At 50.0% G+C, this 22744-nt stretch overlaps 1 protein-coding gene across 2 annotated transcripts in view; it reads right to left on the bottom strand.

Annotated features, from left to right (window-relative positions):
• Positions 1–22744, bottom strand: part of LOC115122479 (MAP kinase-interacting serine/threonine-protein kinase 2-like) — a 44851-nt gene that overhangs the window by 15416 nt on the left and 6691 nt on the right. For both annotated transcript variants that reach the window (XM_065013838.1, XM_065013839.1), the window contains 5 exons: positions 21262–21359; positions 6344–6423; positions 5268–5341; positions 2703–2863; positions 89–184 (listed from right to left, as the gene is read on the bottom strand). In XM_065013838.1, coding sequence (XP_064869910.1) covers positions 89–184; positions 2703–2863; positions 5268–5341; positions 6344–6423; positions 21262–21359 — 509 coding nt within the window. The remainder of the gene's footprint in view (positions 1–88; positions 185–2702; positions 2864–5267; positions 5342–6343; positions 6424–21261; positions 21360–22744) is intronic.

The following is a 22744-nucleotide window of genomic DNA, read 5'->3' as shown; positions in this document are numbered from 1 at the left end:
ATAAAAAGGTGCATTTGACAGACGCAGAGAAGAGATGGGAGGAGTGGATCAACAAAGAGAGAGAGATCTGAACGTTACGAGGACTCACCGGAGTGATGAGTTCAGGAGTAGAGATAGGGGAGCTGTCACTGTTCAGCCGGATGCCACTGCCCAGGTCAAAATCACAGATCTTCACCGGTGACATCTAGGAGGTTAAAACACACAGTCATTTAGACCCCTGACCTTCTCCACAGCATTCAACTAAAGTAGACCACTGACCTTCTTATCCATAGCATTCAACTAAAGTAGACCACTGACCTTCTTATCCACAGCATTCAACTAAAGTAGACCACTGACCTTCTCCACAGCATTCAACTAAAGTAGACCACTGACCTTCTTATCCACAGCATTCAACTAAAGTAGGCCACTGACCTTCACAGCATTCAAATAAAGTAGGCCACTGACCTTCTTATCCACAGCATTCAACTAAAGTAGACCACTGACCTTCTTATCCACAGCATTCAACTAAAGTAGACCACTGACCTTCTTATCCACAGCATTCAACTAAAGTAGACCACTGACCTTCTTATCCACAGCATTCAACTAAAGTAGACCACTGACCTTCTCCACAGCATTCAACTAAAGTAGACCACTGACATTCTTATCCACAGCATTCAACTAAAGTAGACCACTGACCTTCTTATCCACAGCATTCAACTGAAGTAGACCACTGACCTATCCACATCATTCAACTAAAGTAGACCACTGACCTTCTCCACAGCATTCAACTAAAGTAGACCCCTGACCTTATCCAAAGCATTCAACTAAAGTAGACCCCTGACCTTATCCAAAGCATTCAAATAAAGTAGGCCACTGACCTTCTTATCCACAGCATTCAACTAAAGTAGACCACTGACCTTCTCCACAGCATTCAACTAAAGTAGACCCCTGATCTTCTCCACAGCATTCAACTAAAGTAGACCCCTGACCTTATCCAAAGCATTCAACTAAAGTAGACCACTGACCTTATCCAAAGCATTCAACTAAAGTAGGCCACTGACCTTCACAGCATTCAACTAAAGTAGGCCACTGACCTTCTTATTCACAGCATTCAACTAAAGTAGACCACTGACCTTCTTATTCACAGCATTCAACTAAAGTAGGCCACTGACCTTCTTATTCACAGCATTCAACTAAAGTAGGCCACTGACCTTCTTATCCACAGCATTCAACTAAAGTAGACCCCTGACCTTCTCCACAGCATTCAACTAAAGTAGACCACTGACCTTCTTATCCACAGCATTCAACTAAAGTATACCCCTGACCTTCTTATCCATAGCATTCAACTAAAGTAGACCACTGACCTTCTCCACAGCATTCAACTAAAGTAGGCCACTGACCTTCTTATCCACAGCATTCAACTAAAGTAGACACCTGACCTTCTCCACAGCATTCAACTAAAGTAGACCACTGACCTTCTTATCCATAGCATTCAACTAAAGTAGACCACTGACCTTCTTATCCATAGCATTCAACTAAAGTAGACCACTGACCTTCTCCACAGCATCCAACTAAAGTAGGCCAGTCAGGTCCATAACACATATCACTAAGACTACTGCCAAGCAAGGTTTTCTACATGTTATTATCCTTATCGTGTCACAGTAATAAACTGCATTAGGATGTCACCAACCATTATTCTATTTACCATAACTATCAACGTTAGGGTCTGAGTGAACAGATTTAAAGCCTCACTGCTCGTGCAAAACGCATAATAATAATAATAATAATAATAACAATAATAATAATAATAATAATAACAATAACAACAACAACAACAACAACAATAATAATAATAATAATAACAATAATAATAATAATAATAATAATAATAATAACAATAATAATAATAATAATAATAATAATAATAATAATAACAATAATAATAATAATAATAATAATAATAATAATAATAATACTGGCTGTGTTTTTGCATTTTTTACGTTTTTACATCTGGAAAACGTGATTGGCCGACATGGAAAAACATTTTGGAACTGTATCAACAGTGGACTAATGAAACAAACAGCAAATAAATAAACATTCAGTGGCATTTTCCTTGAAGTCTGGCTCGCCTGTATAATCAGTGCCTGCTCATGGGTGCTTGCAGCGGTGTGGTGTGTTTGGCGTGCACCCTGACTCACCCAATCACCATGCTCTCTCTCACTGTTTTCGGGGCCTGAATGACTGACTCACCCAATCACCATGCTCTCAAACACTGTTTTCGGGGCCTGAATGACTGACTCACCCAATCACCATGCTCTCTCACACTGTTTTCAGGGCCTGAATGACTGACTCACCCAATCACCATGCTCTCTCACACTGTTTTCAGGGCCTGAATGACTGACTCACCCAATCACCATGCTCTCTCAAACACTGTTTTCGGGGCCTGAATGACTGACTCACCCAATCACCATGCTCTCAAACACTGTTTTCGGGGCCTGAATGACTGACTCACCCAATCACCATGCTCTCTCACACTGTTTTCAGGGCCTGAATGACTGACTCACCCAATCACCATGCTCTCTCACACTGTTTTCAGGGCCTGAATGACAGGATTAAAAGTCCTACAACTAGTATTTTAGACTGGGCTCAACTCTGGCTCTCCTTCGTCCCCATCGGGAGCCGGTGACGCGATGGGAGGAGTGTTCACGTGCACTCTGACTCACCCGGTCCACGTGCTCACACAGGATGTTTTCAGGCTTCAGGTCCCTGTGCGCCATTCCCTTGTTGTGGAGGTAGTTTAGAGCGCTGGCGATGTCCTGCACCACATAACTGGCCTCCTGCTCACTGAAGTGTTGTCTACGGTGGATGTGGGTCAACACTGACCCTGCAGGAGGAGAGAGGGAGGGATGGAGAGGTTGATATGGAGAAAAAAAAAACTACGTCCACTTTTAATGAAGACACTGCCTCAAGTTGCTGCATTTCAGAGACTCCAGGGGGGGAGAAGATGTGAGACGATTGAACTTGGATATATGCACTGAAGACACTGCCTCAAGCGGTCGCATCTTCTGATATAAAACTGACTGACCAGAAGTCCAAAACTGGGTGAATTTGAACCATCATTAACTACAATTGGGAGAGTGAACCATCATTTTCTACGGATGGGAGAGTGAACCATCATTTTCTACGGATGGGAGAGTGAACCATCATTTTCTACGGATGGGAGAGTGAACCATCATTTTCTACGGATGGGAGAGTGAACCATCATTTTCTACGGATGGGAGAGTGAACCATCATTTTCTACGGCTGGGAGAGTGAACCATCATTTTCTACGGATGGGAGAGTGACGGATGGGAGAGTGAACCATCATTTTCTACGGATGGGAGAGTGAACCATCATTTTCTACGGCTGGGAGAGTGAACCATCATTTTCTACGGATGGGAGAGTGAACCATCATTTTCTACGGATGGGAGAGTGAACCATCATTTTCTACGGATGGGAGAGTGAACCATCATTTTCTACGGATGGGAGAGTGAACCATCATTTTCTACGGATGGGAGAGTGAACCATCATTTTCTACGGATGGGAGAGTGAACCATCATTTTCTACGGATGGGAGAGTGAACCTTCATTTTCTACAGATGGGAGAGTGAACCATCATTTTCTACAGATGGGAGAGTGAACCATCATTTTCTACAGATGGGAGAGTGAACCATCATTTTCTATGGATGGGAGAGTGAACCATCATTTTAAAATGGATGGGAGAGTGAACCATCATTTTAAAATGGATGGGAGAGTGAACCATCATTTTAAAATGGATGGGAGAGTGAACCATCATTTTAAAATGGATGGGAGAGTGAACCATCATTTTCTACGGATGGGAGAGGTTGAACCATCATTTTCTACAGATGGGAGAGTGAACCATCATTATAAAATGGATGGGAGAGTGAACCATCATTTTCTATGGATGGGAGAGTGAACCATCATTTTCTACGGATGGGAGAGGTTGAACCATCATTTTAAAATGGATGGGAGAGTGAACCATCATTTTAAAATGGATGGGAGAGTGAACCATCATTTTCTACGGATGGGAGAGTGAACCATCATTTTCTACGGATGGGAGAGTGAACCATCATTTTCTACGGATGGGAGAGTGAACCATCATTTTCTACGGATGGGAGAGTGAACCATCATTTTCTACAGATGGGAGAGTGAACCATCATTTTCTACGGATGGGAGAGTGAACCATCATTTTCTACGGATGGGAGAGTGAACCATCATTTTCTACGGATGGGAGAGTGAACCATCATTTTCTACGGATGGGTGAGTGAACCATCATTTTCTACGGATGGGAGAGTGAACCATCATTTTCTACGGATGGGAGAGTGAACCATCATTTTCTACGGATGGGAGAGTGAACCTTCATTTTCTACAGATGGGAGAGTGAACCATCATTTTCTACAGATGGGAGAGTGAACCATCATTTTCTACAGATGGGAGAGTGAACCATCATTTTCTATGGATGGGAGAGTGAACCATCATTTTAAAATGGATGGGAGAGTGAACCATCATTTTAAAATGGATGGGAGAGTGAACCATCATTTTAAAATGGATGGGAGAGTGAACCATCATTTTCTACGGATGGGAGAGGTTGAACCATCATTTTCTACAGATGGGAGAGTGAACTATCATTATAAAATGGATGGGAGAGTGAACCATCATTTTCTATGGATGGGAGAGAACCATCATTTTCTCGGATGGGAAGGTTGAACCATCATTTTAAAATTTGAACCATCATTTTAAAATGGATGGGAGAGTGAACCATCAACGGATGGGAGAGTGAACCATCAGCTACCATGGGAGAGTGAACCATCATTTTCTACGGATGGGAGAGTGAACCATCATTTTCTGGATGGGAGAGTGAACCATCACACGGATGGGAGAGTGAACCATCAGTTTCTACAGATGGGAGAGTGAACCATCATTTTCTACAGATGGGAGAGTGAACCATCATTTTCTACGGATGGGAGAGTGAACCATCATTTTCTACGGATGGGAGAGTGAACCATCATTTTCTACAGATGGGAGAGTGAACCATCATTTTCTACGGATGGGAGAGTGAACCATCATTTTCTACGGATGGGAGAGTGAACCATCATTTTCTACGGATGGGAGAGTGAACCATCATTTTCTACGGATGGGAGAGTGAACCATCATTTTCTACGGATGGGAGAGTGAACCATCATTTTCTACGGATGGGTGAGTTTGCAATTAAGATTGATATCCACTAACCTCCTCTTAGTTTCTCAAAAACCAAGTAGAATTTGTCTTCTTCCTCAAAGAACTCGACCAGCTCCAGAATGTTTCTGTGAACAAGAGAGAAATGGTTATAAACAGTGTGAAGGTAATGCCTATATCTATACAGTAGTGAATCTCAGCGGTCCATATTCCTGCTCTGTGTCTCCCCAGTGAGCCTGCTGTACCTGTACCCCCTCCCCCAGTGAGCCTGCTGTACCTGTACCCCCTCCCCCAGTGAGCCTGCTGTACCTGTACCCCCTCCCCCAGTGAGCCTGCTGTACCTGTATCCCCCCCAGTGAGCCTGCTGTACCTGTGCCCCCCCCCAGTGAGCCTGCTGTTCCTGGATATCCCCCCCCAGTGAGCCTGCTGTACCTGTATCCCCCCCAGTGAGCCTGCTGTACCTGTATCCCCCCCAGTGAGCCTGCTGTACCTGTATCCCCCCCAGTGAGCCTGCTGTACCTGTATCCCCCCCAGTGAGCCTGCTGTTCCTGTATCCCCCCCCCAGTGAGCCTGCTGTTCCTGTATCCCCCCCCCAGTGAGCCTGCTGTACCTGTATCCCCCCCAGTGAGCCTGCTGTACCTGTGCCTCCCCCCCAGTGAGCCTGCTGTACCTGTATGCCTCCCCCAGTGAGCCTGCTGTACCTGTATCCCCCCCAGTGAGCCTGCTGTACCTGTATCCCCCCCAGTGAGCCTGCTGTACCTGTATCCCCCCCAGTGAGCCTGCTGTACCTGTATCCCCCCCCAGTGAGCCTGCTGTGCCTGTATCCCCCCCAGTGAGCCTGCTGTACCTGTGTGTCCCCCCCCCAGTGAGCCTGCTGTACCTGTATCCCCCAGTGAGCCTGCTGTACCTGTATCCCCCCCCCCCCAGTGAGCCTGCTGTACCTGTATCCCCCCCCCAGTGAGCCTGCTGTACCTGTGTCCCCCCCCCAGTGAGCCTGCTGTACCTGTGTATCCCCCCCCCAGTGAGCCTGCTGTACCTGTATCCCCCCCCCCCCAGTGAGCCTGCTGTACCTGTATCCCCCCCCAGTGAGCCTGCTGTACCTGTGTTCCCCCCCAGTGAGCCTGCTGTACCTGTGTCCCTGGCACTGATAGAGCATCTCCACTTCCCTGAAGACGCGGCTCCGACTGAGACCCACACGTTTCTCCACGATCTAGACAATCAACAAGATGGAACATTTTCATATTAGAGAATAATTGGTTCTAATTGAAGGAATGAGCCAATCAGAGCCATCCTACTGTGTCTAGAAAGTCCATCATCAATGCAGGGTTCTCCCCAAAGGAATGCCAGCATCAAATGTATAGAGATGTCACACTCCCATTCTTGAATTGCCCTCATACCTATGGGCCCTGTTCTACTGACCATTGAAAAATTAAATACCAGGAAAATTACAGGAAAAACTAAAATATGACAATATTAATTAAATAAATCTGTGTTTGCTACTTTATTGATCACTTAAGGCTCAGGCAGAAAATGGCAGCTCCACTGGTTACAGAGATGTTGAAATATATCCTCAGACCCTTGACTGACTCATGAGCACCACCTTGTTAACGATGAATGGGGCCAACGGTCCCAGAGCAGTCTGACTGGGGGGCAGGGAGCCTAGTGGTTAGAGGGGGCAACGGTCCCAGAGCAGTCTGACTGGGGGGCAGGGAGCCTAGTGGTTAGAGGGGGGCAGGGAGCCTAGTGGTTAGAGGGGGGACAGGGAGCCTAGTGGTTAGAGGGGGGACAGGAGCCTAGTGGTTAGAGGGGGGACAGGAGCCTAGTGGTTAGAGGGGGGGGCAGGGAGCCTAGTGGTTAGAGGGGGAGGGGCAGGGAGCCTAGTGGTTAGAGGGGGGGTAGAGAGCCTAGTGGTTAGAGGGGGGCAGGGAGCCTAGTGGTTAGAGGGGGTAGAAAGCCTAGTGGTTAGTGGGGGGGGGGGCAACGGTCCCAGAGCAGTCTGACTGTGGGGGCAGGGAGCCTAGTGGTTAGAGGGGGCAGGGAGCCTAGTGGTTAGAGGGGGGCCTAGTGGTTAGAGGGGGGCAGGGAGCCTAGTGGTTAGAGGGGGGGGGGAGCCTAGTGGTTAGAGGGGGCAGGGAGCCTAGTGGTTAGAGGGGGAGCCTAGTGGTTAGAGGGGGCCTAGTGGTTAGAGGGGGGCAACTGTCCCAGAGCAGTCTGACTGGGGGCAGGGAGCCTAGTGGTTAGAGGGGGGCAACGGTCCCAGAGCAGTCTGACTGGGGGGCAGTGAGCCTAGTGGTTAGAGGGGGGGCCAACAATGGTCCCAGAGCAGTCTGACTGTGGGGGCAGGGAGCCTAGTGGTTAGAGGGGGGCAGGGAGCCTAGTGGTTAGAGGGGGGGGGGGAGCCTAGTGGTTAGAGGGGGCGGGGAGCCTAGTGGTTAGAGGGGGCAGGGAGCCTAGTGGTTAGAGGGGGGGGGCAGGGAGCCTAGTGGTTAGAGGGGGGGCAACGGTCCCAGAGCAGTCTGACTGGGGGCAGGGAGCCTAGTGGTTAGAGGGGGGGGCCAACTGTCCCAGAGCAGTCTGACTGGGGGCAGGGAGCCTAGTGGTTAGAGGGGGACAGGGAGCCCAGAGCAGGGGGACAATGGTCCCAGAGCAGTCTGACTGTGGGGGCAGGGAGCCTAGTGGTTAGAGGGGGAGCCTAGTGGTTAGAGGGGGGGGGTTAGAGGGGGGCAACGGTCCCAGAGCAGTCTGACTGGGGGCAGGGAGCCTAGTGGTTAGAGGGGGGAGCCTAGTGGTTAGAGGGGGCCTAGTGGTTAGAGGGGGGCCTAGTGGTTAGAGGGGGAGGGCAGGGAGCCTAGTGGTTAGAGGGGGAGGGCAGGGAGCCTAGTGGTTAGAGGGGGAGGGCAGGGAGCCTAGTAGTTAGAGGGGGGCAGGGAGCCTAGTGGTTAGAGGGGGCAGGGAGCAGTGGTTAGAGGGGGCAGGTAGTCTCGTGGTTAGAGGGGGGCAGGGAGCCTAGTGGTTAGAGGGGGACAGGGAGCCTAGTGGTTAGAGGGGGGGCAGGGAGCCTAGTGGTTGGGGGCAAGTAGTCTAGTGGTTAGGGGTTGGGGGCAGGGAGCCTAGTGGTTAGAGGGGGGCTAGTGGTTAGAGGGGGGGCAACGGTCCCAGAGCAGTCTGACTGGGGGGCAGGGAGCCTAGTGGTTAGAGGGGGGCCTAGTGGTTAGAGGGGGAGCCTAGTGGTTAGAGGGGGAGGGCAGGGAGCCTAGTGGTTAGAGGGGGAGGGCAGGGAGCCTAGTGGTTAGAGGGGGGCAGGGAGCCTAGTGGTTAGAGGGGGCAGGGAGCCTAGTGGTTAGAGAGGGGGCAGGGAGCCTAGTGGTTAGAGGGGGGCAGGGAGCCTAGTGGTTAGAGGGGGGCAGGGAGCCTAGTGGTTAGAGGGGGACAGGAGCCTAGTGGTTGGGGGCAAGTAGTCTAGTGGTTAGGGGTTGGGGGCAGGGAGCCTAGTGGTTAGAGGGGGGCAGGGAGCCTAGTGGTTGGGGGCAGGGAGCCTAGTGGTTAGAGGGGGCAGGAGCCTAGTGGTTAGAGGGGGCAGGGAGCCAAGTGGTTGGGGGCAGGTAGTCTAGTGGTTAGCGGGTTGGGGGCAGGGAGCCTAGTGGTTAGAGGGGGGGGGGCAGGGAGCCTAGTGGTTAGAGGGGGGGAAGGTAGTCTAGTGGTTAGGGGGGGACAGGGAGCCTAGTGGTTAGAGGGGGGCAGGGAGCCTAGTGGTTAGAGGGGGGAGGTAGTCTAGTGGTTAGGGGGGGGTGCAGGAACCTGAGGGCCAAGAATGTTTTAAACAATGTTGCAAATTTGCTAGGGCTTCGGGCCTGACCATCGATGTTATAAATGTTTCTAGTTCGTTGCAGACAGGCCATGTGATTTAAAGGACATTTATTTTCTTCAAGATCATTTTCACCTGCAGGCTGTGATGGTTATTGCATCATGATTGCAAAGTGTCCCGATATCGTCTCCAACTGTACCGTTATCTGGTTATAATGTCCATTCTAGAATGCCCTTCTAACCAATCACAAACGAGAATTCAACAATGCTGTGGTGTAATATAAATGAAATACTACACGAAAATGTGGTTACGAAAAACATACCTGGCACGCAGATCGGGAGAAATGGCCAGATGAATTGGCATTCCACATGAGGAAAAGTTGCAGACTTCTCGTGTAGCCTATTAACGGCCTGAATGACCTGCCGGCTGCCAGTGGGTGGGTAGGGGGGGCTTTCTATTGTGGGCTGAAAGGGTTGTCAGGAAGTAGTACAGACAGCAGTCCACTGCTCGCTCACACAAGCACACCGCATCAGGGGCCTGAGTCAGCAGCGAGCTGAAACTCATTTGTTGCCTAACCATGTGCTCCTGCTTCTAATCCATTTTCCAATTGAATCAACAAATAATTACACGAACACCAAGTTTCTAGTCGGCCACACTTAGGCAAACAGACGCAGTCAGCTGATGTCTCTAGGGACTGGCTAACTGGAAGAGAAGGTTACCATGGAGCCTTCCCTTCAAACTACCAGCCATCTGCCTGAGGAAACAGAATGACAGCAGGAGCTAACGAACAAAAGCTGCAATTACTAGTTCAAAACAGGTACACAAGTCTTGATACAGAGAAGTACGTCACAAATGGGGAGGCGGGTAGCGTGGCCGGTAGCCTGGCGGGTTGGAGCATCGGGCCCAGTAACCGCAAGGTTGCTCCCGCACCTCTGATTCAGAGGGGTTGGGTTAAATGCGGGAATACGCATTCAGTTGTACAACTGACTAGTGATCCCCCTTTCCCTTTCTCAAATGTACAAAACAAACTAAGGCTGTCCCCGACTAAAACAATCTGGGTCAACCAAGCGTAGTCTGTTCTTTCGGCCAATCAATTGGTCAATATTAAGTGTATTTTTACATATATAGACACACCCAGTGTCTGAGTAAAATCAACTATAATTAGGCTTCTTCGCCTGATGCTTTAATTAAAAATCAAGACAAAATGACTCAAGAGGGAGCCAGAGATCAATATAGCTGCTGTTGCTGGCCTTGGCAGATTCTGCCATGATGTTCCTGACGTTGCCAGTAACAGGCTACACCAGCGGTCTACAACCTTCTCCATTTGAAGTGCCAAGTTATCCACTTCTACCGATCTGCAAGACAGTTATGATTTTCATGTGCACATGTGTGTTAGTTTCATTTAATTTATAATAAAAGGTCTTCATATCTCAAAATCAATGTCATGTGTTGAATCAAAATGTTATCTAAATAATGATACAAGTCTAAAAGATAACTTTTATTGGCAATATGTAAAAATAGTTACATAAATCCAACAAATAAGGGCCTCCCGAGTGGTGCAGCGGTCTAAGGCACTGCATCGCAGTGGAAGAGACGTCACTACAGACCCGGGTTTGATCCCGGGCTGTAGCACAACCGGCTCTGATCGGAAGTCCCATAGGGCGGTGTAAAAATTGGCTCAGCGTCGTCCGGGTTTGAGGACTGTTTGTCCAAGGGGTGGCTTTACTTGGCTCATCGCGCTCTAGCGACTCCTTTTGGCGGGTCGGGCTCCTGCAGGCTGACCCCGGTTGCCAGTTGAACTGTGTTTCATCTGACACGTAAGTTCCGGGTTAGATGGGCGTAGTTTAGTGGGTTCATGTTTCGCGGACGCATGACTCGACCTTCGCCTCCCAAGCCCGTTAAGGAGTTGCAGCAATGAGACCATATCGAAATTGGGGAGAAGGAAGTAAAATACAACAGGTTCTAAAAATATATATAAAAAAATTGCAGCCCACGGGTAGAAAATACCTGGATAAAAATAAATATCACATTGGCTATTCATGGCCTGTCTGCAAGGAACTTGAAACATTTGGGTCTGGCCTGAAGCTTGCTAGCAAACCGGCATAAAAATATTCTGGGCCCTCAGCATTCCCACAACAGAGACACAGCTATCTGAGCAAGGGATAAGAAGTAAACAGGAAGGTCTATTTTTTATTTTTTTTATTTCACCTTTATTTAACCAGGTAGGCTAGTTGAGAACAAGTTCTCATTTGCAACTGCGACCTGGCCAAGATAAAGCATAGCAGTGTGAACAGACAACACAGAGTTACACATGGAGTAAACAATTAACAAGTCAATAACACAGTAGAAAAAAAATGGGCAGTCTATATACAATGTGTGCAAAAGGCATGAGGAGGTAGGCGAATAATACAATTTTGCAGATTAACACTGGAGTGATAAATGATCAGATGGTCATGTACAGGTAGAGATATTGGTGTGCAAAAGAGCAGAAAAGTAAATAAATAAAAAAACAGTATAAAAACAGTATGGGAATGAGGCAGGTGAAAATGGGTGGGCTATTTACCAATAGACTATGTACAGCTGCAGCGATCGGTTAGCTGCTCGGATAGCTGATGTTTGAAGTTGGTGAGGGAGATAAAAGTCTCCAACTTCAGCGATTTTTGCAGTTCGTTCCAGTCACAGGCAGCAGAGTACTGGAACGAAAGGCGGCCGAATGAGGTGTTGGCTTTGGGGATGCTCAATGAGATACACCTGCTGGAGCGCGTGCTACGGATGGGTGTTGCCATCGTGACCAGTGAGCTGAGATAAGGCAGAGCTTTGCCTAGCATGGCCTTGTAGATGACCTGGAGCCAGTGGGTCTGGCGACGAATATGTAGCGAGGGCCAGCCGACTAGAGCATACAAGTCGCAGTGGTGGGTGGTATAAGGTGCTTTGGTGACAAAACGGATGGCACTGTGATAGACTGCATCCAGTTTGCTGAGTAGAGTGTTGGAAGCCATTTTGTAGATGGCATCGCCGAAGTCGAGGATCGGTAGGATAGTCAGTTTTACTAGGGTAAGCTTGGCGGCGTGAGTGAAGGAGGCTTTGTTGCGGAATAGAAAGCCGACTCTTGATTTGATTTTCGATTGGAGATGTTTGATGTGAGTCTGGAAGGAGAGTTTGCAGTCTAGCTGTCTGACCTAGGTACTTATAGATGTCCACATATTCAAGGTCGGAACCATCCAGGGTGGTGATGCTAGTCGGGCATGCGGGTGCAGGCAGCGATCGGTTGAAAAGCATGCATTTGGTTTTACTCGCGTTTAAGAGCAGTTGGAGGCCACGGAAGGAGTGCTGTATGGCATTGAAGCTCGTTTGGAGGTTAGATAGCACAGTGTCCAATGACGGGCCGAAAGTATATAGAATGGTGTCGTCTGCGTAGAGGTGGATCAGGGAATCGCCCGCAGCAAGAGCAACATCATTGATATATACAGAGAAAAGAGTCGGCCCGAGAATTGAACCCTGTGGCACCCCCATAGAGACTGCCAGAGGACCGGACAGCATGCCCTCCGATTTGACACACTGAACTCTGTCTGCAAAGTAATTGGTGAACCAGGCAAGGCAGTCATCCGAAAAACCGAGGCTATTGAGTCTGCCGATAAGAATATGGTGATTGACAGAGTCGAAAGCCTTGGCGAGGTCGATGAAGACGGCTGCACAGTACTGTCTTTTATCGATGGCGGTTATGATATCGTTTAGTACCTTGAGCGTGGCTGAGGTGCACCCGTGACCGGCTCGGAAACCAGATTGCACAGCGGAGAAGGTACGGTGGGATTCGAGATGGTCAGTGACCTGTTTGTTGACTTGGCTTTCGAAGACCTTAGATAGGCAGGGCAGGATGGATATAGGTCTACAGCAGTTTGGGTCCAGGGTGTCTCCCCCTTTGAAGAGGGGGATGACTGCGGCAGCTTTCCAATCCTTGGGGATCTCAGACGATATGAAAGAGAGGTTGAACAGGCTGGTAATAGGGGTTGCGACAATGGCGGCAGATAGTTTCAGAAATAGAGGGTCCAGATTGTCAAGCCCAGTTGATTTGTACGGGTCTAGGTTTTGCAGCTCTTTCAGAACATCTGCTATCTGGATTTGGGTAAAGGAGAACCTGGAGAGGCTTGGGCGAGGAGCTGCGGAGCTGTTGGCCGAGGTTGGAGTAGCCAGGCGGAAGGCATGGCCAGCCGTTGAGAAGTGCTTATTGAAGCTTTCGATAATCGTGGATTTATCGGTGGAGACCGTGTTACCTAGCCTCAGTGCAGTGGGCAGCTGGGAGGAGGTACTCTTGTTCTCCATGGACTTCACAGTGTCCCAGAACTTTTTGGAGTTGGAGCTACAGGATGCAAACTTCTGCCTGAAGAAGCTGGCCTTAGCTTTCCTGACTGACTGCGTGTATTGGTTCCTGACTTCCCTGAACAGTTGCATATCACGGGGGCTATTCGATGCTATTGCAGTCCGCCACAGGATGTTTTTGTGCTGGTCGAGGGCAGTCAGGTCTGGAGTGAACCAAGGGCTGTATCTGTTCTTGGTTCTGCATTTTTTGAACGGAGCATGCTTATCTAAAATGGTGAGGAAGTTACTTTTAAAGAATGACCAGGCATCCTCAACTGACGGGATGAGGTCAATGTCCTTCCAGGATACCCGGGCCAGGTCGATTAGAAAGGCCTGCTCACAGAAGTGTTTTAGGGAGCGTTTGACAGTGATGAGGGGTGGTCGTTTGACTGCGGCTCCGTGGCGGATACAGGCAATGAGGCAGTGATCGCTGAGATCCTGGTTGAAGACAGCGGAGGTGTATTTGGAGGGCCAGTTGGTCAGGATGACGTCTATGAGGGTGCCCTTGTTTACAGAGTTAGGGTTGTGCCTGGTGGGTTCCTTGATGATTTGAGTGAGATTGAGGGCATCTAGCTTACATTGTAGGACTGCCGGGGTGTTAAGCATATCCCAGTTTAGGTCACCTAACAGAACAAACTCTGAAGCTAGATGGGGGGCGATCAATTCACAAATGGTGTCCAGGGCACAGCTGGGAGCTGAGGGTGGCCGGTAGCAGGCGGCAACAGTGAGAGACTTATTTCTGGAGAGGGTAATTTTCAAAATTAGTAGTTCGAACTGTTTGGGTATGGACCTGGAAAGTATGACGTTACTTTGCAGGCTATCTCTGCAGTAGACTGCAACTCCGCCCCCTTTGGTAGTTCTATCTTGACGGAAGATGTTATAGTTGGGTATGGAAATCTCTGAATTTTTGGTGGCCTTCCTGAGCCAGGATTCAGACACGGCAAGGACATCAGGGTTAGCAGAGTGTGCTAAAGCAGTGAGTAAAACAAACTTAGGGAGGAGGCTTCTGATGTTGACATGCATAAAACCAAGGCTTTTTCGATCACAGAAGTCAACAAATGAGGGTACCTGGGGACATGCAGGGCCTGGGTTTACCTCCACATCACCCGCGGAACAGATGACACTGGATCAGAGAATTAACATTTTTCACTTTTCATGCTGAATGGTTATGGAAAGGGAGCCCGCTAGAAAGATTTTTCTAATAGGCTACGTTAAGAAACTGTTGTAAAAAAAACTAAAGTTTGTATACTAGCTTTTTGAGGCGAAGAAGTGACTGAGACGCGTCACAGTGAGTGTTTCTGATCAGATCTCCATATGGACACATTCACGGGCCTATATTCCCCCCACGGGCCTACATTTCCACCCACGGGCCTACATTTCCACCCACGGGCCTACATTCACCCCACGGGCCTACATTCACCCCCACGGGCCTACATTCACCCCCACGGGCCTACATTCACCCACGGGCCTACATCCACCCACGGGCCTACATTCACCCCACGGGCCTAGTTCTAAGTGTAATCGGGTGCGTGTCCTCACTCGTGATTGACAGGAGCGCAGAAAAACAAAAGACAATCAATGAATTGACAACTCGTAGATGGAATGAACTAAACCAAAATGTTTTCCTCACAAGTGTAGCCTTGGTTGTGCGCTCTGCAAACGCGTGTCCACTCCTACAATGAGAACAGCAAGACTGTCATAATAATACATTGAATGAATTAACAGAAATTACAGCAACCAAACAAATATGGTACAATGTGGTAATTAATGGTCAATGTACTTCTGGTGATACTGGTGGGCCATCCCAGCGTCCTCCACAATGGATTAGTCCACTCACTCCTGGTGATACCGGTGGGCCATCCCAGCGTCCTCCACAATGGATTAGTCCACTCACTCCTGGTGATACCGGTGGGCCATCCCAGCGTCCTCCACAATGGATTAGTCCACTCACTCCTGGTGATACCGGTGGGCCATCCCAGCGTCCTCCACAATGGATTAGTCCACTCACTCCTGGTGATACCGGTGGGCCATCCCAGCGTCCTCCACAATGGATTAGTCCACTCACTCCTGGTGATACCGGTGGGCCATCCCAGTGTCCTCCACAATGGATTAGTCCACTCACTTCTGGTGATACCGGTGGGCCATCCCAGCGTCCTCCACAATGGATTAGTCCACTCACTCCTGGTGATACCGGTGGGCCATCCCAGCGTCCTCCACAATGGATTAGTCCACTCACTCCTGGTGATACCGGTGGGCCATCCCAGCGTCCTCCACAATGGATTAGTCCACTCACTCCTGGTGATACCGGTGGCCCATCCCAGCGTCCTCCACAATGGATTAGTCCACTCACTTCTGGTGATACTGGTGGGCCATCCCAGCGTCCTCCACAATGGATTAGTCCACTCACTTCTGGTGATACCGGTGGGCCATCCCAGCGTCCTCCACAATGGATTAGTCCACTCACTTCTGGTGATACTGGTGGGCCATCCCAGCGTCCTCCACAATGGATTAGTCCACTCACTCCTGGTGATACCGGTGGGCCATCCCAGCGTCCTCCACAATGGATTAGTCCACTCACTCCTGGTGATACTGGTGGGCCATCCCAGCGTCCTCCACAATGGATTAGTCCACTCACTCCTGGTGATACTGGTGGGCCCATCCCAGCGTCCTCCACAATGGATTAGTCCACTCACTCCTGGTGATACCGGTGGGCCATCCCAGCGTCCTCCACAATGGATTAGTCCACTCACTCCTGGTGATACCGGTGGGCCATCCCAGCGTCCTCCACAATGGATTAGTCCACTCACTCCTGGTGATACTGGTGGGCCCATCCCAGCGTCCTCCACAATGGATTAGTCCACTCACTCCTGGTGATACTGGTGGGCCCATCCCAGCGTCCTCCACAATGGATTAGTCCACTCACTCCTGGTGATACCGGTGGGCCATCCCAGCGTCCTCCACAATGGATTAGTCCACTCACTCCTGGTGATACTGGTGGGCCATCCCAGCGTCCTCCACAATGGATTAGTCCACTCACTCCTGGTGATACCGGTGGGCCATCCCAGCGTCCTCCACAATGGATTAGTCCACTCACTCCTGGTGATACTGGTGGGCCATCCCAGCGTCCTCCACAATGGATTAGTCCACTCACTCCTGGTGATACTGGTGGGCCATCCCAGCGTCCTCCACAATGGATTAGTCCACTCACTCCTGGTGATACCGGTGGGCCATCCCAGCGTCCTCCACAATGGATTAGTCCACTCACTCCTGGTGATACTGGTGGGCCATCCCAGCGTCCTCCACAATGGATTAGTCCACTCACTCCTGGTGATACCGGTGGGCCATCCCAGCGTCCTCCACAATGGATTAGTCCACTCACTTCTGGTGATACCGGTGGGCCATCCCAGCGTCCTCCACAATGGATTAGTCCACTCACTCCTGGTGATACTGGTGGGCCATCCCAGCGTCCTCCACAATGGATTAGTCCACTCACTCCTGGTGATACTGGTGGGCCATCCCAGTGTCCTCCACAATGGATTAGTCCACTCACTCCTGGTGATACCGGTGGGCCATCCCAGCGTCCTCCACAATGGATTAGTCCACTCACTCCTGGTGATACTGGTGGGCCCATCCCAGCGTCCTCCACAATGGATTAGTCCACTCACTTCTGGTGATACCGGTGGGCCATCCCAGCGTCCTCCACAATGGATTAGTCCACTCACTTCTGGTGATACTGGTGGGCCATCCCAGCGTCCTCCACAATGGATTAGTCCACTCACTTCTGGTGATACTGGTGGGCCATCCCAGCGTCCTCCACAATGGATTAGTCCACTCACTTCTGGTGATACTGGTGGGCCATCCCAGCGTCCTCCACAATGGATTAGTCCACTCACACGGCCGTGAACCAGGCGGGGCCGTGAACCAGGCGGGGCCGTGAACCAGACGGGGCCGTGAACCAGACGGGGCCGTGAACCAGACGGGGCCGTGAACCAGACGGGGCAGTGTGCCACTGCTCAACAACAACAAGAAGTTTGTCGACCAACTGCCTATCAACTAAACAACGGTCCAGTGGAATAAATGGGGACCTACAGAATGGAAACACATGAAGGGATGTAGTCCCCATAGCAGGTGATAACATTTGGAAAGATGGATACATTATCAAGTTTAAAACCCACTAAGGTCGATGTCCTCATCGCCACAGAAATTGAATAAGAATAATTTTTAAAATCCCCATAAAAATCTGTCAGTTTAAGCTGGTGATTGGTTCGTTTTTCCACCGGCTGGGTCTCCTTCCATCACATCTGCCGATGTCGCATGGTGATTGGTTCGTTTTTCCACCGGCTGGGTCTCCATCCATCACATCCGCCGATGTCGCATGGTGATTGGTTCGTTTTTCCACCGGCTGGGTCTCCTTCCATCACATCTGTCGATGTCGCATGGTGATTGGTTCGTTTTTCCACCGGCTGGGTCTCCTTCCATCACATCTGCCGATGTCGCATGGTGATTGGTTCGTTTTTCCACCGGCTGGGTCTCCTTCCATCACATCTGCCGATGTCGCATGGTGATTGGTTCGTTTTTCCACCGGCTGGGTCTCCTTCCATCACATCTGCCGATGTCGCATGGTGATTGGTTCGTTTTTCCACCGGCTGGGTCTCCATCCATCACATCCGCCGATGTCGCATGGTGATTGGTTCGTTTTTCCACCGGCTGGGTCTCCATCCATCACATCCGCCGATGTCGCATGGTGATTGGTTCGTTTTTCCACCGGCTGGGTCTCCTTCCATCACATCTGCCGATGTCGCATGGTGATTGGTTCGTTTTTCCACCGGCTGGGTCTCCATCCATCACATCCGCCGATGTCGCATGGTGATTGGTTCGTTTTTCCACCGGCTGGGTCTCCATCCATCACATCCGCCGATGTCGCATGGTGATTGGTTCGTTTTTCCACCGGCTGGGTCTCCTTCCATCACATCCGCCGATGTCGCATGGTGATTGGTTCGTTTTTCCACCGGCTGGGTCTCCATCCATCACATCTGCCGATGTCGCATGGTGATTGGTTCGTTTTTCCACCGGCTGGGTCTCCATCCATCACATCTGCCGATGTCCCATTTCAGCAGCGGAAGCTAGAGCGGTGTTTATCAGACCAAAATCATCTGGTTTTATTTTACCTATGAAGAAATGTTTTTTCTCTCTAGAGGACAAGTCAGGGATGTGATCTGAACTTGTTGTTGAACTGCTTTAGTAGAGGACATTTCATAATAGCAGAGAAACTGCCAGAGGGAGTCAGTCGGTTGAATCAACTTATGTAACCCTACCAGCAGCAGCCTGCATGAGGACAAAGGCCTGTTTCAAATTCCCTGGCCCAGTAAGAGACATGCAGAACATGGCAAGATCCCAAATAGCACCCTATTCCCTACATAGTGCACTACTTCTGACCAGAGGCATATGGAAACCTATTCTCCACTTCTGACCAGAGCCCTATATCCCTGGCTCCCTGTTCCTCTCAACACCATCCCTTCCTGATCCTCCCTTTTCCTCTCAACACCACCCCTCCCTGTTCCTCCCTCTCAACACCACCCCTCCCTGTTCCTCTCTCTCAACACCACCCCTCCCTGTTCCTCTCTCTCAACACCACCCCTCCCTGTTCCTCTCTCTCTCTCAACACCACCCCTCCCTGTTCCTCTCTCTCTCTCAACACCACCCCTCCCTGTTCCTCTCTCAACACCACCCCTCCCTGTTCCCTCTCTCAACACCACCCCTCCCTGTTCCTCTCAACACCACCCCTCCCTGTTCCTCTCAACACCACACCTCCCTGTTCCTCTCAACACCACCCCTCCCTGTTCCTCTCAACACCACCCCTCCCTGTTCCTCTCAACACCACACCTCCCTGTTCCTCTCAACACCACCCCTCCCTGTTCCTCTCAACACCACCCCTCCCTGTTCCTCTCAACACCACCCCTCCCTGTTCCTCTCAACACCACCCCTCCCTGTTCCTCTCTCTCAACACCACCCCTCCCTGTTCCTCTCTCTCAACACCACCCCTCCCTGTTCCTCTCTCTCAACACCACCCCTCCCTGTTCTTCTCTCTCAACACCACCCCTCCCTGTTCCTCTCTCTCTCAACACCACCCCTCCCTGTTCCTCTCTCTCTCAACACCACCCTCCCTGTTCCTCTCTCTCTCAACACCACCCCTCCCTGTTCCTCTCTCTCTCTCAACACCACCCCTCCCTGTTCCTCTCTCTCTCTCAACACCACCCCTCCCTGTTCCTCTCTCTCAACACCACCCCTCCCTGTTCCTCTCTCAACACCACCCCTCCCTGTTCCTCTCAACACCACCCCTCCCTGTTCCTCTCAACACCACACCTCCCTGTTCCTCTCAACACCACCCCTCCCTGTTCCTCTCAACACCACCCCTCCCTGTTCCTCTCAACACCACCCCTCCCTGTTCCTCCCAACACCACCCCTCCCTGTTCCTCCCTCTCTGCAGGTTGTACATTCTGTTCCATGTCATTGGAGGCCTTGACAGCGAATGGGAGGGGATGAAAAAGGAGAAAATGATCACCCACCCTTGGCTGTGATTGGCTGAAAGACAAGGCCTGAGGTTCAGAACAATCACAAGAGTTTGTGCTGAGTTAGCAGCTGCTGCAGGACAACAGACTATAGCAACAACACTACTGGAGGGCTTAATAACACCCTGGCTACAGGGCACACCACGCACAGCTACCACAACACCCTGGCTACAGATCACACCACGCAGTGATGACCACATCTCACAGCTACCACAACACCCTGGCTACAGATCACACCACGCACAGCTACCATAACACCCTGGCTACAGATCACACCACGCAGTGATGACCACATCTCACAGCTACCACAACACCCTGGCTACAGAGCACACCACGCAGTGATGACCACATCTCACAGCTACCACAACACCCTGGCTACAGAGCACACCACGCACAGCTACCACAACACCCTGGCTACAGAGCACACCACGCAGTGATGACCACATCTCACAGCTACCGCAACACCCTGGCTACAGAGCACACCACGCAGTGATGACCACATCTCACAGCTACCACAACACCCTGGCTACAGATCACACCACGCAGTGATGACCACATCTCACAGCTACCACAACACCCTGGCTACAGATCACACCACGCAGTGATGACCACATCTCATAGCTACCACAACACCCTGGCTACAGATCACACCACGCAGTGATGACCACATCTCATAGCTACCACAACACCCTGGCTACAGATCACACCACGCAGTGATGACCACATCTCATAGCTACCACAACACCCTGGCTACAGATCACACCACGCACATCTCACAGCTACCATAACACCCTGGCTACAGGGCACACCTTCAAATCTGCACCGAGTCTTCCCACACGGCCTAGATATTCCCCAACAGTCTGAATGAAAGGAAGTTGTGTATTGTGTACATGTTTGATGAAACACAGGGAGTATCTAGAGTTGCAGAGAGGGGGAGAGGCCGAGAGGGGGAGAGGCCGAGAGGGGGAGAGGCCGAGAGAGAGGGAGAGGCCGAGAGAGGAAGAGGGAGAGGCCGAGAGAGGAAGAGGGTGAGGCAGAGAGAGGGTGAGGCAGAGAGAGGGTGAGGCAGAGAGAGGGTGAGGCAGAGAGAGGGTGAGGCAGAGAGAGGGAGAGGCCGAGAGAGGAAGAGGCAGAGAGAGGGAGAGGCCGAGAGAGGAAGAGGGAGAGGCCGAGAGAGGAAGAGGGAGAGGCCGAGAGAGGAAGAGGGTGAGGCCGAGAGAGGAAGAGGGTGAGGCCGAGAGAGGGTGAGGCAGAGAGAGGGTGAGGCAGAGAGAGGGTGAGGCAGAGAGAGGGTGAGGCAGAGAGCGGAGAACAGTACCTTGACAGCATATTCCTTCTGGGTGATGAGGTTGATGCAGGTCTGGACGACAGCATAGGCCCCCTCGCCCAGCACCTCCGTCTGCAGCACGTATACATCTGATGACAGAATATTAACATGATAATACAGGAGCGTCACTATGTACAGTGCATTTGGAACGTATTCAGACCCCTTACAAACTGTTACGTTACAGCCTTATTCAAAAATGATATTATTTTTTTCCCCCTCACCAATCCACACACAATAACCCATAATGATTCATGTTCATTTATTACAAATACAAAAACCTTATTTAAATAAGTATTCAGACCCTTTGCTATGAGACTATAAATTGAGCTCAGGACCTTTTGAACCTTTCGTCCGACGTTCGGCGCGACCTGAACGCGCTTTTGGATTTGTTGACCAAACGCCCTAACAAAAGAAGATATTTGGACATAACTGATGGACATTATCGAACAAATCAAACATTTAATGTGGAACTGGGAGTGCATTCTGATGAAGATCATCAAAGGTAAGTGAATATTTATAATGCTATTTCTGAGTAATGTTGACTTACCCAACATAGAGGGTATCTTTATGGCTGCTTTGTTGTCTAAAGGCTGTACTCAGATTAATGCATGGTTTGCTTTCTCCGTAAAGTTTTTTACAAATCTGACAGCGGTTGCATTAAGAAGTTTATCTAAAGTTCCATGTATAATATCTTTATCAATGTTAATAATGAGTATTTCTGTAAATTGACGTGGCTCTCTGCACAATCTCCGCATGTTGGCACCTAACATTGGCACCTAATGTAAACGCGCCAATGTACACTCAGATTTTTTTTATATAAATATGAACTTTATCAAACAAAACATACATGTATTGTGTAACATGAAGTCCTATGAGTGTCATCTGATAAAGATCATCAAAAGTCAGTGATTCATTTTCTATTTCTGCTTTTTGTGAGTCCTCTCTTTGGCTGGAAAAACGGCGGTGTTTTTCTCTGAGTTGGTGGTGACCTAGCAATCGTTTGTGGTGCTTTCGCTGTAAAGCCTTTTTGAAATCAGACACTGTGGCTGGATTAACGAGAATTTTATCTTTAAAATGGTGTCAAATACTTGTATGTTTGAGGAATTTTAATTAAGGAGATTTTTGTTGTTTTGAATTTGGCGCCCTGCACTTTCACTGGCTGTTGCGGGGGGGGTGGTTCCGCCAGCAGAACGGGGTTCCGCCAGCAGAACGGGGTTCTGCCAGCCCTAGACAGGTTAAGGTCATTTTTCTGAACTGCATTGTTGGTTAAGGGCTTGTTTTCAGCAATTCACTGTAAGGTCTACCTACACCTGTTGTATTCAGCATTTCGCGGCCTTCGTCAGAGCTTTCCGCATCGGCCTGGCGGCCTTCGTCAGAGCTTTCCGCGTCGGCCTCGCGGCCTTCGTCAGAGCTTTCCGCGTCGGCCTCGCGGCCTTCGCCAGAGCTTTTGTATAAAAAAAAAAGAAATACAAAT

This window comes from Oncorhynchus nerka, linkage group LG9b, assembly GCF_034236695.1.
Source record: "Oncorhynchus nerka isolate Pitt River linkage group LG9b, Oner_Uvic_2.0, whole genome shotgun sequence".
Classification (NCBI taxonomy): domain Eukaryota; kingdom Metazoa; phylum Chordata; class Actinopteri; order Salmoniformes; family Salmonidae; genus Oncorhynchus; species Oncorhynchus nerka.
This window is presented reverse-complemented; position numbering and strand designations above follow the sequence as displayed.